At 45.6% G+C, this 15653-nt stretch overlaps 1 protein-coding gene across 1 annotated transcript; it reads right to left on the reverse strand.

Annotated features, from left to right (window-relative positions):
- Positions 1-115: 115 nt before the first annotated feature.
- On the reverse strand, positions 116-2453 carry fjx1 (four-jointed box kinase 1). Its single transcript, XM_041939512.1, has one exon. It carries the CDS (start codon positions 2083-2085, stop codon positions 802-804), a length of 1284 nt encoding a protein of 427 aa, XP_041795446.1. The 5' UTR covers positions 2086-2453; the 3' UTR covers positions 116-801.
- Positions 2454-15653: the final 13200 nt, after the last annotated feature.

A 15653-nucleotide genomic window follows, 5' to 3' on the forward strand; every position in this document is an offset into this window, starting at 1 on the left:
AGGCTTGAAAAATCCCAGCGCTCCACACAGACTAGGTAAATATTTGATGCACTCTAATAAGGCAGTTAAGTACAAACTGCATACAAAACACAGGCTGACAAGAGTTAAATTAAGTTACAGTGTATTTATCAAAAAAGGACAAGAGATTTTTGGAATGTTACAATGCACGTTAAATTAGTGGAGGATCAAATTCCCAAAACAGGTCGACAGACAATATTTACAATGTACTTACAGCATGTACAAGTACTACGGTACACCTGTGACTTTAAGGCTGAATATGCAATTCAGACACAATTACAGGAGTGCAGGTGCCTCTATGACAATGTACTGTGCAAAGGATTTTCTATATATATATGTATAAAAAGCCAGCCAGATGTTAACAGAAATACAGTATTCAAGAGTCAACTCATGTTAAGGCTTAGGGAGGACAAAAGGCAAGAATCCAAACACAATGAAGTGCTGCATTATGACACCCTAGTCACAAATATAGCCTACTCTTTACAGTTAATGCTATTCGGGTGAGCGTCAGTGGGGTGAAGTAGACAAGAGGAACTGGCCTTGATCATTCGTCTCTGTGAGGCATACAGTGAAAATCTCATCAGGGAGCTTATAAACATGTGTCAAATTAGTTATTTATAAAGTAGGCAACACATTCTATTCACAAGAGGTAGTTCAGCTGGATATTCAAGACAGTTTTTTTTTTTTGTAATGCGCATCAGTTTAGCACAGGTGTGCCAGCCGTGTTGCAGAGCTCATTATACCGTGCAGGCTGCAAATCCGTCACCTGTGCGTGCTGAATGTTCACAGCTGGCTGTACTTTCCTTTGCAATGCAAAATGTGTCTGTGTAATCTGTCTAGTCTGTCCTGGAGAACGCCGGCATGCTCGTCTGAGAGAAATCCTAATTCCGGAGACAAAGGCTCGCTGTCTCTGTAGAGCTCCAGCAGCCTTTTCCTGGAGTCTCTGCGCCTGTGCAGCTCCGCCACGCGCTGCGTGGTCCTTTTCCTGAACACGCACACGGAGCTCAGGACCGTGCTGTGATATTTCTCCCACATGTTCAACACCCGGAACCCGTGCACGAGCCCGGCCTCGTTGTCTATGAACACGAGGTCGCCGCCGGGCGTTTTGAGGAGGTTGTTGGTGTCTCTCTCCATTACGCGCGAATCCCACTGCAGGCTGAACAGATTGCTGACGAGCCTGTCGAAGTTTGCGGTCAGGTAGTCGAACATGATCAGGTCGGTCCACTGCATCAGCTCCAGCAGCTCCGCCGTCGTCTTGTTCCAGAGCTCCCCGTGCACAGGGTGCAGCCCGCTGCTCTCCTGTCTGAGCGGCGCAGGTGTGACCACCCCGGTCAGGTTGGAGACCCACTCAGTGAGAGAGACCACGGCCCGATCGCTCCACTGCAGAGCGTCTATCCGCGTCCTCACAGCCGCCCACTGTTCACTGTCACCGTTCAGCTGGGACAGTATTAGAGGAGGCAGGTTTGTGATGCCGAGCAAACTGGCAAGGTAATATGTCAAAGTTTCTCCCTGCACCTGATCCGCGTTTATCCCGTAACGCACGCACGCTTTGGTCCCATCTGCAAAAGTGGCGAGCTGATTAGATATCCTGCCGCATCCAGGCTCCAGCCGCACTACCCGGTGTGTCCTGGCCCTCCCTCGCCATGCCCGGGCATATTCCTCCGTGAAGCCCACAGGGAGGAGGTCCTCCAGCCATTCACTCCAAAATATCCCATCCTCCACCGGGGAGCCCAACTTGACCGGGCCCTCCCGCAGCGCTGACCTCTTGTTATCCCCATTCACATGGTAATTTTGATTTCCTGCAGAGACGGTTTGATCAGTGAGGTTGTGAGCCTCAAGCCTGCCCCCCAAGTGCGGTCTTTGTGCCGCCGGGACAGCGAGCAAAACCCGGAAAGTTTTGGCAGAGAGGTCCGCCGGGAGACCTTGGTGAAAAGACCCACCTCCCGGTACTGAGAGCCTCCGCTTGTGTCGCTCCAAACGGGTCTCCAGTGCGCTCCACACGTAGAAAACACTTGCAAGGGCGCACAGGAAAAGAAGAGCGAATAAGTTTGCCGAAACAGCCTTCATGGCGAGACCACCGTACCCACCGAGCTCCGGTAGCTTTTAAATGAGATGCAGAGAGAATCAGTGTTCTTCAATCCACAGATGAGCCGGAGCGGCTGTGAGCCGTGCGCCCCGTGTCCCGTACACCCCCCAAGCCCCGCGGCTGTTTCAGATCACAGGACGAAGAGGGTCTCCGAAGCTGTGCAAATCTCATCCCGCGTCCTGCTCAGACGCCTTGTCCTATCCCCCCCTCTGCGGGGAACAGAGAGAGCATTTCGGATCACCGCGGCGGATGTCCGCTACTGAACGTCCTCCATTCCAGCCCGCTGGCGTCGCAGCCGCTTTCTGTCCGCGTCCGCCTCTCCGTCTCTCATCCTCCTGCCGCTCTCCGCCGGGCGCTGGCTGAGTTTTGATTCGAGGTGGTGTCGGCTCGCGGAGAGACACTAGGCGGTGAGACACGTGACTCCAGTCCCGAGATGGTGGGCGGATCGTGGGAAGGAGGGTTCAGAGAGGAGCGGAGCAAGTGCACCGCGCTGCGTTTTGTGTGTGTGTGTGTGTGTGTGTGTGTGATGTGAGAGGATTGTGTGGAACTGGCAGAGGCAGCCATTATGATAATTGACTTTGGAAACAGTGTCACCATTTTAAAGTTATTTCGTGCTGAACATCCGTGTCAGTACGGCAGAGGCGGGCAGGGATGGAGCCTGGACCCAGTCCACCCAGATCCTGTGCAAAGCACTCGCCCACCTTTGTATTCTATTTTTAATTCACGATCGCCATGAGGTCATTGTGGATCACAGAAAGCATCGAGTAATATCAGCACATTTTCTTCCACTTGTTTTGGCTCTGCGCTCCAGCACATTGGATTTCAAATGAAAGTATAACCCGGGGCTAAAAAATGCTGACTTCACGCTGTAAGGCTGTTTGAGTGGGTTCACGGCCATATTGACTGAACAGTGTAGGACTCATCGCCCTTTTTACGCCTTCGATTTTAGGACAGTGATCCAACATTAAACATAAACAGACAATGCAACCTTTTATGCCACAATAAAGGAATGTTCCTGACTTGCCAAGTTAGTCATCTGATGTCTGCCCAGCTGATCACATGTTTCACTGTTGATACCCAGGCTGAAGGCAAGAAGCTCCCGAAACAAGCAAAAAGGAAAGGTAGCAGCACTTAAGGCCTCAGTGAACAGAAATGAATACAACTAAACGTTAAATGTGATCATTTAGGTTTATTGTAAAGATGCTCACGTTTAACGGTCCGCACCGTAATTTCACCGTCATTGTTTCGTGCAAACGGTGACAGTGAACGCTCCGATGTAGCACAGAGCCACGACAACAAAAGTGCTTGACGTTCCTCAGATGTGAAGACAGGAATGTAACAGCTTTAAACCTTGCAACGATCTGTTCCTCCCATACCACGCAACAGTGTGAGACATTGTAAATAATCCACATGGTGGCCTTAAGTGCATGTTGTGCTACCACATCTCACCGTCTTCAGCACCAGATAAAGTTAGCCCGCTCAAGATACACTTGATGGAAAATGCCGGACATCATTCCATCTCACGCTACTGCTCTGCATTCTTAAAGACTGACATTATTTCACTTTCTGCTGCTAAGTATTTGACCGCTTTCCTCCGAACACCCGGGGCACGGTGAAGTCAGCTCCTCGTTTCATTCTTGTCTGATGCTTTTGCTAAACCACACGTAACATGCAAGCACACAAACTCCTTTCCACACATCTCCCTCATTAAATCACTCCTCATTAGCATTCCCCCACACTTTTTACCGCTCGACTCATGTTTTCACACTCTGTATCTTGAACCTTAGTTTCCTAATCAAATTAATTGGGTCATTTTTATAGCAACATGCCGACATGCTAAATTGCCTGAGTCGAAAAGACAGCCGTAGACAAGAATACTCAATTACACCCTGTAAACTAGAGGTCCGCTAATGTATGCTTGAAACGCTCGGAGCGCAGAAACTGTTATCGTCATGCTGATATTTGTGCCGTTTTATGGCTTGAAGAGAGACATACGGAAACCACACGAAACTCATCCGAACATATCTAACAACACGCGGGAATAGACAGTACACGTCTTCTCGCAGACAGGCAGATTGAGATGATGCGGTCTTGCTGCCCGTGTCGCCTTCACTTCTGTTTTGCCAAGTTTGATTTTTCAGTCTTTTTTTTTTTGTGTTCTGTTTTTTTTTTTTTGCCATCAGCTGAATAATTTGTACAATTCCCTGTCCGCGTTTGATTCTGCAATGCAGATTGACAGCGGTGGCGGTGCAGAGGGAACAAAAAAATCCCGGGGTGGCGCGAGTAGAGAAGCATTTACAAGTCCTAGAATCTGGAGAAATGTTTTGTGCTGCGGTGCACGGCTGAGCGTGTTTCTCTAACATGGTCGGCAAAAGACGGGGTCCTTGTGGAAGTGGGGTTTTTTTTCCATCTGGTGTTAAGAGCTGTTTCAAACAAACTAGCCTTTGCAAATTGCACGCCGTGTCCCAGAAAGGCAGAAAGTTGAGGATACGAAATAGGCTTACTAAATACATCCAAGCATAGATGGATATAGAAAAGATGCTTTCAAGTATTTTGAGTCTGAAAGAATGTGTTTTGCATGTTGTCTGCTTGCTCTCTAGTCCTGATATAAAAAACCCTGCTTCATCTTAGCTGCTTCCCTCCACTCTCACTTTAAAGCTGAGTAGCAGCGAGACTCCCAAGGTCTAGACATAGGAAATGAAGAAGGCTTAAGTACATTGCTGGAATTCTGTCTGATGTGTGTTGCTTTTTAGGAGTGTGGAGTAACCGCATTTACTGGCTCACATTGGTGGTGTCCCTTTCCCCCTGGGCACAAGTGCGGGCATGTTCTCATATCAAACCTATCTGTTTTCTTGCCATGTGTTATCTGCAGGTCAGCCAACCTCTGAGCCCCCGCGCCCCACCTCCCCCTCCACCTCCTGCCGCATTCCTCCCTCCTCTTTCCTCGTAAATCCCACAGCGGTCCCAGGAGAGCCGTAACGCAGGGGAAAGCCTTTCTCCGCCAGGCATGGGGCTGTCCGTGGTCAGGCGCTGCAGTGACACAGGAGAGCGCAGACTGTCTGTCATTCTGTCCGCGGCCGCACAGTACGCCCGTCACTGGCCGTCCGGCCACGCCGCAGCTGTGACACATTCTCGGGCTCTCTGTGCGGTGCCTGTCTGCCTGTGCAGATGGACAGAATGGGATGGGGACAGAGGAGGAGAAAGTGCAGTGGGCTTCTGTCACTTCCCTCACAGTCTAAGGTTAGTTCACGCTGAGCAATAACTCATAGGTCCCTTGACACTATGCAGCACTCTGTTTCCTGGACTGAATAATGAATGTGCAGGGGCTTCCATTAGCGTTGAAAGCTCCGATTATTTCACAGGGTCTGACAATTACTCATGCTCAGGGAATCAGGGACGGGGTGGGGGAGATCCATGGGATGAATTCATCTTCCATCGGTTTGATGAAGGTATCTGTGTGTTCCGTGGACATGCGTTTGCTCGTATGCATTTACTCTTGAAAAAAAAGGGAGAGTGGAGCAGATAATAAGAAGGAGGTGTGTTGATTTGATTTAGTATTCTGGTGGTGCATACGTATGCACGCTGAACTGTCAATACCTGCCTTGAATCCAGGAACTGGGATATTGCCATCTGTTCAAGAAACCCAGCATGTGCTTTCCTCGACTCTGCTAGAATTTGGCTGCGGTTAACTTGCAGTTGAGGATGTACCATTACAATAAATACTCCTGAGACAGATAAGACATTTCTTTTAACTGCTGCTGACAGAGACACAATCTTGTCAGCACTTATCTCAGCCCTCATCTGAAGTAACACTTTGGAATAGTGCACGAATTACACAAAATGGGCCTTGTAGGCAGCACACTACTTACTCTGCCTCTTTTAGCGGGCACATGTTGCAGGTGTTGAATGTGAGAGGTTACGCAGTTCAGCGTTCAACCGCAGCGTTTCTAAGGTGACGCAGCTTTTAAAGGCAACAGCAGTCTCCCACCTGGCTTTATCTAGACAAAAACCAGGGGTCTCAGAGGCAGCGAGCAGAAACAAGCAGAATGTGCAGAATCAAACCGAAGCTGTTGCTACATTGAGAGATCTCTGCACCGCTGGGACCTGAGCGTGGCACACAGCCACCAAAGTGCTGCCCCCCCCCCCCCCCCCCCCCCCCCCCTCCCACCATTCACTGCGGTTTCATTAGCCTGCCTTTGCCAATTTCCTGATACGCAGGCTAAAGGTTTTTAGCAATGACTGGTCGCTTGCTATTTGCTAATGAATGCGTTATTGTTAATGAATGCTGAACTACTCTCTCAGCTATGGAGGAATAGCAGGAGGCTTGGCTTATTGATGTGCTGTACTTCCCATCTCCATCTGGTATCCATGCAGCAGCAGTTAAGGGGGGGGGCGGGTTGAACCAGTAGAGCAGCGGGCCATTGAAATTCAGTGCTACACAAGGGAAACCCTCTTTCTACAGCAAAATCGGGAGGGGAGGAAGGAGATGTACGGTGGAGCCACTCGATTAAAGAATCAGTGTCCAATCTCCTGGATTACACCCCCTGACCTGCCACGCCAAATCCCCTATTAAATAAGTCAAGAATTGAATTCTTTTTACTTTCCCCTCTGCTAACTGGCTTATTGACTCCAGTGCGCTCAGTGCTTTGTGGTGAGGCTCTCCTTTAAATTGGCTGAAGGGAGAGCTTAAGAACATCTGATCTTTATTAAGAAAGTCGTGACATTCAAACTCTGTGTTTTTTTTTGTTCGAATGAAATGCGCTGCGTGATATGGTCGTGCCCCAGCTCTTGTGTGTGTGTATGTGTGTGTTTGGTGGGGGGGGGGTCACGCGGTCAGTTAAGATTAGAGATGGTGGTTGAATGTCCTCCTAACGTTTCAGCGAAACATTTAGCAGCTTCAAGCTTAATGGGCGAGCAGCGTGAAGTGCTCGCTCTCATCATATCACACTGGAATGAATCTGCTGCATGTGTGAGGGAGGAGTGCTGCGGTTTACATGTATCTTCCTTCTCGGCTCCTCTCCGCCCTCTCCAGATTTCGAACCAGTTTGAGCAATCACTAATGAAAAACATTTAGCCTTCTCAGCATATGAAATATCCTATAATAGGTAGATACACCCATAAAGAGCACATTGGTTACATTTAAACTAGTTGATTATTTAAAAAGTTGCATTTCCCCAAGAGGGATTAATAGAGTATGCCGTCTTCTTCTGCTTCTCCACCTTAAATTCCTTGAATCTTAACATAAAAAACATCTTGCACCCGGCAGCATGTGAGAAAACTCTCTGTTACTTCAACCGTGAGATTTCTTCCTCCCAGTTGTACTCCCTCTTTCCAGCTCCTCAGCAGCAGCAGAAGTAATAACAACACCGGAGGGTTTAGGGAAGGAAAAGTCCAGAATCCAGGACACAAGGACGACCCCTTGGCACGTTGACCTTTTCCTATTCACAGGCTGGTGGTGTTGACAGCACCCCGGTGGGGGAAGGGTAAACAAACGAGCAACATGGAAAAGAACTCCGGAGTTCCGCTGCAAGTAAAACAAAAAGAAAACTCACTCGGTCTCTCACTCCAAATTAGCGTGCAATAGCTGCAGCTCGTTAAATTTAGAAATAGCGCGGCTTGATTCAAAGAATTTTGTAGTTTTGCAAAACTTTGTGTGTTCTTAGCACAGCGTGTCTAAATCAGGAATAATCCCTTTACTCTTATCTTTTAATCTTTGTTCCTTTCTCTGAACTGTGCTGCATAAATAACAACACCACGCCTGTCTTTCTGAGCCTAAGAGCAGTACAAGTATGTAAGATAGGCCTTTCCATAATTTAAAATCCCAGAGAGGCTCAGCACTCTGGCCGTGTGGTGCCGGCTTTATTTCACTGGAAGTGGCTAAAGAGAGGAGGCTTGATCATTTATGTCCGTGGCCTTGTGGAATGAGCCTTTTCCATATAGGCCTTGATGCTGAGTGTATTTTACTTGCCCACGCTTCACTGGTGCCTGGAATCTCTAATGTGGCATGTAGACGCTCGCCACTGATAGATTTGTGTCCCTCGGGACAGGTTTGTATCACTGCTGCCTGTCAGCGCATACATTATGCCGTTTAAGCAAGAATGATCACTCCTATTAACAACAAAGGAGGCCCAATTGAATAATTTAACGTAGTGGCAGTGGCTCGACGCTGTTAAAAGAAGGGAGTGGAGAATTGATCAAACAGCCGGCCCTCGCCCAGCTGTGGGGATATAAATAATAAAATGAGATCCGAGTGATTAGTTATGGTGCCCCGTTCCAGTTCGGTGCCTGCTACTTACATTCCCATCCCGCTGAGATTCTGGCCATGGACGTTTTGACTCCACTTTGCTCCTTGCAGTGGCAAATCAATACTTTCCATAACAGATGGAAGTGGGAATGATGGCATGTACTTTATGTGAATTCTAGAAAGCAATGCGCAGCAGCGCAGGGTTCTCTTTTATTCTAATTTCACCTTGGCCTGTGCAGGTTTGTGCGACGAAGAAAAAGAAAAAAAAAACATCTCCTCCACATCAGGCCTGCTTAGAGGTCTTCAAAGGTTGCTTTCGATTCATCTTGTTTCTCCCTTGAAAATAAATTTCATGGATCTGTAGCCTCTGACGCCCTCTAGAGGAAACAGAGGATGAACAACAACATGCCTCTTCCCATAAACACTCCCACAAACTTGAAACATGTATCTTCTAGCTTCCACCACATTTCACATTTGCAGGATTATGTGAAATGGTCATGCTTCGAGAGTCCCTGCGGCATATTTGTCAGTTTCCACCCACAAGAGCATCAGACTTACTGACGGTAGGGCGATACACATCTAAAGGCAAATCTCTCCGCACTCACACCACAGTCAGCGCCACATGCTGTGGCGTGTTCTACCGTCAGCTGCCTACATCGTAGGAGGTTAGACATCAGCATGTGCAACGCATGATGTAACAGTTCTGTAAGTGTAAATTTATTCGAGACAGAAACACATCCTCAGCTATCAGGAGGATTTATCAGTCGCTTGAGATCATGGTGCTGCTTCTGATGGATGTCTCAAGTATTTTTGAATAACATGTTTTTGATTGGATTTTTTTTTCATTTTATTTATTATTTTTTTGGTTGTGTTATTTGATCCAAGGTACGTGATCCTCCCTTTGACGTTCGACTAATTTAGTCCAGGCCTTTCAACATCATGGCTTTTGCTCCAGTACGTTCGGAAATGAGAGCCATGAATCTGTCAGGAGGATCAAAGGGTTTTAGAAATTAACTTTGTCTTTGAGAAAGTAGTGAAATCGCAACAAAAATTGCAAGTGCAGAGCCTACAAAGTTGATAGTGGGAGTGCTTTTAAATTTTTCAGAAATTGTTAACAATTTAAAAGAGCTTCCGCACTCTCTGTTCTTGTTTAGTTTAATTTTCTAGTGCTTTATAAAACTCGATTGCTCACTTTTTCTCTCTATGTCTGTCTCTGTCTCTTCCACACACACACACACACAACACACACACACACGTAAATTTGATCACAAATCCAGACTCTGTATACACCTCTTTAAGAACAGGGACACTTGTATCTCTAAAGTGCTGGATGTGCAGTGTCTTGCCCGTAATGTCTCTTCTGAGAAATGATGAAATCTTAGAATTTCACATTTTAGAATTTCAGAGTGGTCTGTGTTACATGTCAGTGTTATTTGCTGTAATGTCTAAAGGGACGATTTGGACAGACGCAGCCCAAAAAGAACAAAACAGATGTAGACTGTACACTGACTTTCCTTCTCCACTTGAATCTCAACCACCCAAGAAGTCTTCAGAGCATTACTCCTGTTTACTGACACTGCCAGTGCATATGCATTGCTGTGCGGTTTGCCGTGCGGTCAGGGCCTTTGCCCAATTTCCAAAAACATTTGTGCCTTTTCATGTTTGGCCACCAGAGGCTGCTGTGCACATATCTCTTTTAACTTTCCCTTAAAGATCACTGTACTTGAGCTGTGTTATATTGCCTGCTGTCGTTGCTCTTTTCCCTTCAACTCTAGTCTGAGCAGAGAGGACAAGACATAGTGCTGAAAAGACAGAAAGGAGGCAAGGGGGGAGGCAAAAGAGAGACTGTAGGCCACAGAAACTGACTGTGAGTGTGTCTACTTGCACATATTCTATTGTATGTTACACATTGTTTTACTGTATACTGATCAGCTTTATTTATTAGCCCCTTAAACACAACACTGTGGATCCAAAGTGCCCTACATAACAAAAATAAAATGCATTAATATGAAAAAAGAAAGAATAAAATGAATACATGTCAGTGATCATTTTGGATCAGCTGCTGGAAAAACAGCTGAAATATGAGAATATGCGCTCATCTCACAGAATATTATCGTATTTTACTTGTATGATGCAGTAGCTGTGTTACAAAAATAGTAATAATATAGTATATAATATATAATTAATGCATGTGCTGTGTTATTATTTATAACATTATTTATATTGCACACATGATCTCAATATTTCACTAGTTTTTTTCTTGTACCACACAGTATCCCATTTAATTGCACTGAGGCATGCTACATGGTCAGGCTTGACATTCAGCACGGCAGAAAAGAATACCACCCTGGATGCACTGTTATTATGATGGCTGCGGAGCAACAAACCCTCCCATAAAACTTAATCCCAAATTAATGCAACTATAAATACACACAGGAGATCAAGTGTCGAGAGGGCGGAGCACCTCGTCAACACCCTGCATCCTGACACGCTGCACAACGAGCTTGATCTCTCTCCTGTTTGTTTTCCACGTGAAGCCTCATTAAGGGGCTCTGTTCTATAAAACCGCAAATTCCTCCCGGCAAGTGTTCCATTCCTCACACAAAGCGCCACTTATGTCGCCGAGAACGTGTTGAGATCACCGAGCTCCTGTCTGGAGACTCCTCAAGCGCTATAACCAATAGAAACGAACAACAAAACACAGAGAGCTCGGAGAGGAGAAGCTGCTCTCGAAGCAGCAAAGTTGGAGGGGAGTAGTAGAATCGGAGCGCTGAGGTGATGTGTGTTGTAAAATGTTGGGTTTCTGCTAATGGGCTTTGGGTGACTGTTTTCCACTTTAAAGTGGCTCAGTGGTTCCAATTCCAGTCTCTCACACTGACCTCACTCAGACCAGCATTTTCTTTCTTTCTTCCACCTCCTCTATATCTCTCTGACCAAGTTATTTCCACCACAATGGCACAGGCTCATTGCTCCACTGCATACGGTGACAGGAAGGGGGAGGAAAAAAAAAGATGACCAAAACAGAAACTGAGTTGCCATGGTACACCAAAACAAACCCTGCCCTGTGAGGCAGTTGTCTGGTTCATTGTCCGCGGGGTTATTCTTTCGTACCAATGACACCAGGGTCACTGCGATAAATACGGATCAAGGGAAGGAAATGCAGAGGCACATCTGCAGGAGACTGTGTCTCATGTCGCAGACCTCGTGAGTCCCTGTTGGAACCCAGAGCAGATGGAAAGTCTCATTCCTCCTGCATACCTTACTTTCCCTCTCTGTCTCCTTCCCTGTCCTTCTGAGGTTTCCATTAAAAGAGTGTTTTTTTTTTTAAATCCCAGCGTGGTTCCGTCTTCATAGGAGGGAGTTTGGTCAGCAACTACTCGAGGAGCTACCAGTGCTACTGCTACCAGCTCCAGTCATTCTTCCCCCTTCAACAATTTGATTTCCAGAGTTTTATTGTTATGCTCATAAGTCCCTTTTTTAGACCTCACAGCTGGAGTCTACCGTCTCCCTATAAAATTGGATGGCAAGACAAGATTTGTGATCTCGGGAGCCGTTTGGATGATGGCCTGAGACTATTCTGAGACAAATGCCATTCACAGTATTGAAAGAGAAGGTGACCTTGTTGCACCGTAGTCAATCTCCAATTTATTTTCAAGAGGAGAGCCTTTATTTTATTGGCAAATATTGGAAAAAGTAACTAAGTTCCCTTGGTTCAAGCTCTTAAATCTTGATTAAACAGTTAAAGCCTGAAGGAATATGTGTAATAATGTTAACTGAAGTAAAAGGGTTACTGGCTGTTTGTACTCTTGGCTGTGCATGGATTTACATGGAAAGCTGATGTCGGCGGATATTTTGCATATGCTGTCATTTGGATGAAGTTGGTTCCTATTAAAATAAGTTGTTTCCTATTAAACGTTTTTTTTTTTTTTCTCTTGTAAGGATCAGCTATGTTCAGATTTAGGGAAAAAGCCAACATTTCGCTTCAAAGTCATCAGAAGGTTTACATTATCGAGACTGACTCAACTGTATAGCATGTTTCTGGAGGTACATGTGGAAGAGTTCATGCTGCACACTGGATATTATGTGGCCGTGGAGCCCACCAGGTCACACTTGCATGTGTGTATCCTCAGATATGCACACCGTATCTCTAGCATTCTATCTATAGACGCCCTTGAGGGCACTTTTATAATCTCGTCTTTAATGTGGTTCCCTGCTGCTGCGATCTCCTGCAGATGGACCTTTTGCTGTGGGATTAACAGGGTGTAATGGGACGTGAAATCCCAGTCATTTCCAGCCAGGGCAGCCGTAGCCGCGTGGCCGTACTGGCTGGAGACTCAGGAGCCCAGATTTAGACCTTCAAAGTAAGGTGTAAATGTATTTGACCTGACTTTAGTATAGATTTAGGTAAATCAAAGCCAGACAGGCACTATTTGGAATGTGACTTAAAAACCAAGAGTGGCTACATGTGAGCCAAGGCTATATTAGATATGTCTGGCACGATTACTTCATCATAATATGTTTTTTCAAGCACTTAGAAAGCTTTGAAGTATCCGGAATTGGATGAGCAGTGGCAACAATGTGAAATACAATTCCTGGAGCACTGTATCTAGCTTAATCTGGCATGACATACCGATAGGCACATATGAAATGTCAGAAAGAGGATTATAAACACACAGGGGAATGGGCAGAACAGGTCAGTAAGTTCAGGCACATATCCTAAAGCACAATCAAATGTGTGCTGTATATCCTCTTCCAGTATATTCAGGGTTATTTGACCTCATTTTCTCTTTCATCCTGTGTCAATTAATTTCATATCATTATCACCATCTAGCTCGACTCTTTTTGTTCTCTCCTGCTCTTGAACTGTGTGTATATTGAAGGGAAAAGACTGGTGAGGTAAAAGGACAGACAGGACCGGCCCTTCTTTAGGGACAGATAATTATGCATAAACACAGCGGCTGTGCGGGGGGAGTAGTTAACCTTAAAAGAGTTCATAAAAACAAGCTGTCTTCATAAGCAGAGTGTTCTCTTTAGAGTGCTGCACATAAATGAGAGCATATTTGGCAACCAGTTTGACGCTGTCCTGCACTATTAAGTTACTAAACTGCCCCTCGTCATGGCACTATGCTCCTGGCAACAGTTGTCGCCGGCTTTGCTAAAAAGCCGCTGCAGGCATCTGTCTTACCTGTGAAGCAGGCGGCCTAGTTTCCATCCACCGCATGCACGATACAGTGAGACCGTAAGCTGCTCGGGGAAAAAAAAAGGCGCTTGTGTTTACTCCGTGTCTGCTGTGTAACCATAGAAATAGGATGAATGTGATGCCATGATTAGATTCCTTCATATTAAAACCACATGGCTCCATAGTCAGACACCTTCATTTTGTCTGACCCCATGACACCTCTGGGACCTCAAAGAAAACCCAATCAAGGTAACACTATTAATAATGAACAGATCAGACAACGTCTTGGGACTGTTCTCACTTTTACAAATGGCCTGTGAAAAACCTTCTGTAAGGAATGTGTAGTCAACAGTGGATGCCATTAAGTGTAATGACTCCCAGGTAATTTGTTGTGCCCCTACCGCACCACTTCCTTCATGTACTTGGTAATGAGATTTTACTGTGCGCTGTGGGCAAGGGGCCCATTCTCTCTGACCACTGTGGTGCCATCTGACAAGCCTCTATAGTGCAGCCCAGGATGAGCATGATCTGTGGGTCATGAGAAAATTTTCCCCTTAAGGAGAAAGTCTCTACGACAGTAATGATGAATGGAGGCAACAGCAAGGGCGCTGGCAGGGTGACTAGAATGGTACAGTGTCCTTTAGTCAAGTGGGCAAACCATACTAATAACAACATGACAGAACAACACATCAGGGGGTTGAGTCTTATGGAGAACCTACTCTGTGTCATCCATTGTCAATGTACACTGAAAACCATGTTTCTCCAATCACTGTCATAACTTCTTCTACTTTTTAGGACAAATAAATCATTTAATTAAGGATTAAAAACACATTAGGTAGACAGTTGTACGCTTTTTCTCTGTATGTAATGCAAACGAAGGTGTTTATGATCTGCTCTGTATTCTAAGAGAGTAGACTGCAGCTGTGGTCTCTCTGAAAACATGAAACCGGTGTCCACATTAACCTGAAAGCCTTGGGTTTCACATAATAAACCATTAGGCATCTGGACAAACAGTGCAGAGGTGGTGAAAGGTAGATAGAAAACACAGCGAGACAGACAATATTTCCTTTCCCCCTTCTCTTCCTTGATTTTCCCTTTTTTCCAGCTCTCTCCCTGTGTACCCTCCGGTCTTCGTTCCTCTATTTTCTTCACAAACTCTGATTTCGGATTGTTTTTCAGCATCTCTTCCAAACACATACACAGGCTGGAGCACCGCTCCTGTGCCTCCTTCTATCCTCCAGATCCTGCTGTTTTAGGAAACTGCACGGGATATTTGATTCTCCTCCTCTGAGTCGTTTGATCTGTATTTTAAGGGCTTGCATGCAGCTTGGAGTCCAAGTGAGCGAAGGAACAACAAATGAATCAATTCCAGTGCCGTATCCAGCTGAAATAAAACACACCCAAAAGATCACAAAAAACAACAGGCTTTGTCAAAAAAAGTTTCTTTTCACTGGCTCCCTCTCTGTTGTTATGGTCGCGAAGTTTGAAAGCAGGTTTGCAATCAAGGGGAAAACTACCTCATTTAATTTTCTTCACTTTGCAGAAAAACAACCAAGGTAATTATCTCATTTCATACTATTTGTACATCCATGTTAGAGCTCCAATGATATGGAAATAATTGGCAGATTAATCAGAGTTAGATAAGAGGACTGACACTGCTTTCATTTCTGCACAGTTAATATGTTGCTGGAACTAGGTAGCTTAGCTTAGCATAAAGACTGAAAACAGGGGGAGACGGTTAGCCTGGCGTAGCGTGACAAAATCCCTGCTCCCGGCCAAGAAATAGCCTGGCACATAACTCCCTAAAACATCAAATTGTTGTTGATGCAGTTTTTTTTTTTTACAGGTTAAACAAAAGAGGTATAACATGTTAATAATTAAGCTTTAAAGTTCTCTTGGCTGTAGCCTCATATTTATTGGAGTGCGTGGGAGTGGTATTGATCTTCTCATCTAACTCTGCAAACATGCAAATAATCTTATTTAGCAAAATATCGAACTGTTCCTGTAATCTTTCTTTAATTGCTGACTGAATGCTATTGCTTAACACACACACACACACACACACACACACACTGTTTTCTTAGACCACAGACAGCTTAGCAATGTGTGGACTTGAATAATGCTGA

Source organism: Chelmon rostratus, chromosome 6 (assembly GCF_017976325.1).
Source record: "Chelmon rostratus isolate fCheRos1 chromosome 6, fCheRos1.pri, whole genome shotgun sequence".
Classification (NCBI taxonomy): Eukaryota; Metazoa; Chordata; class Actinopteri; order Chaetodontiformes; family Chaetodontidae; genus Chelmon; species Chelmon rostratus.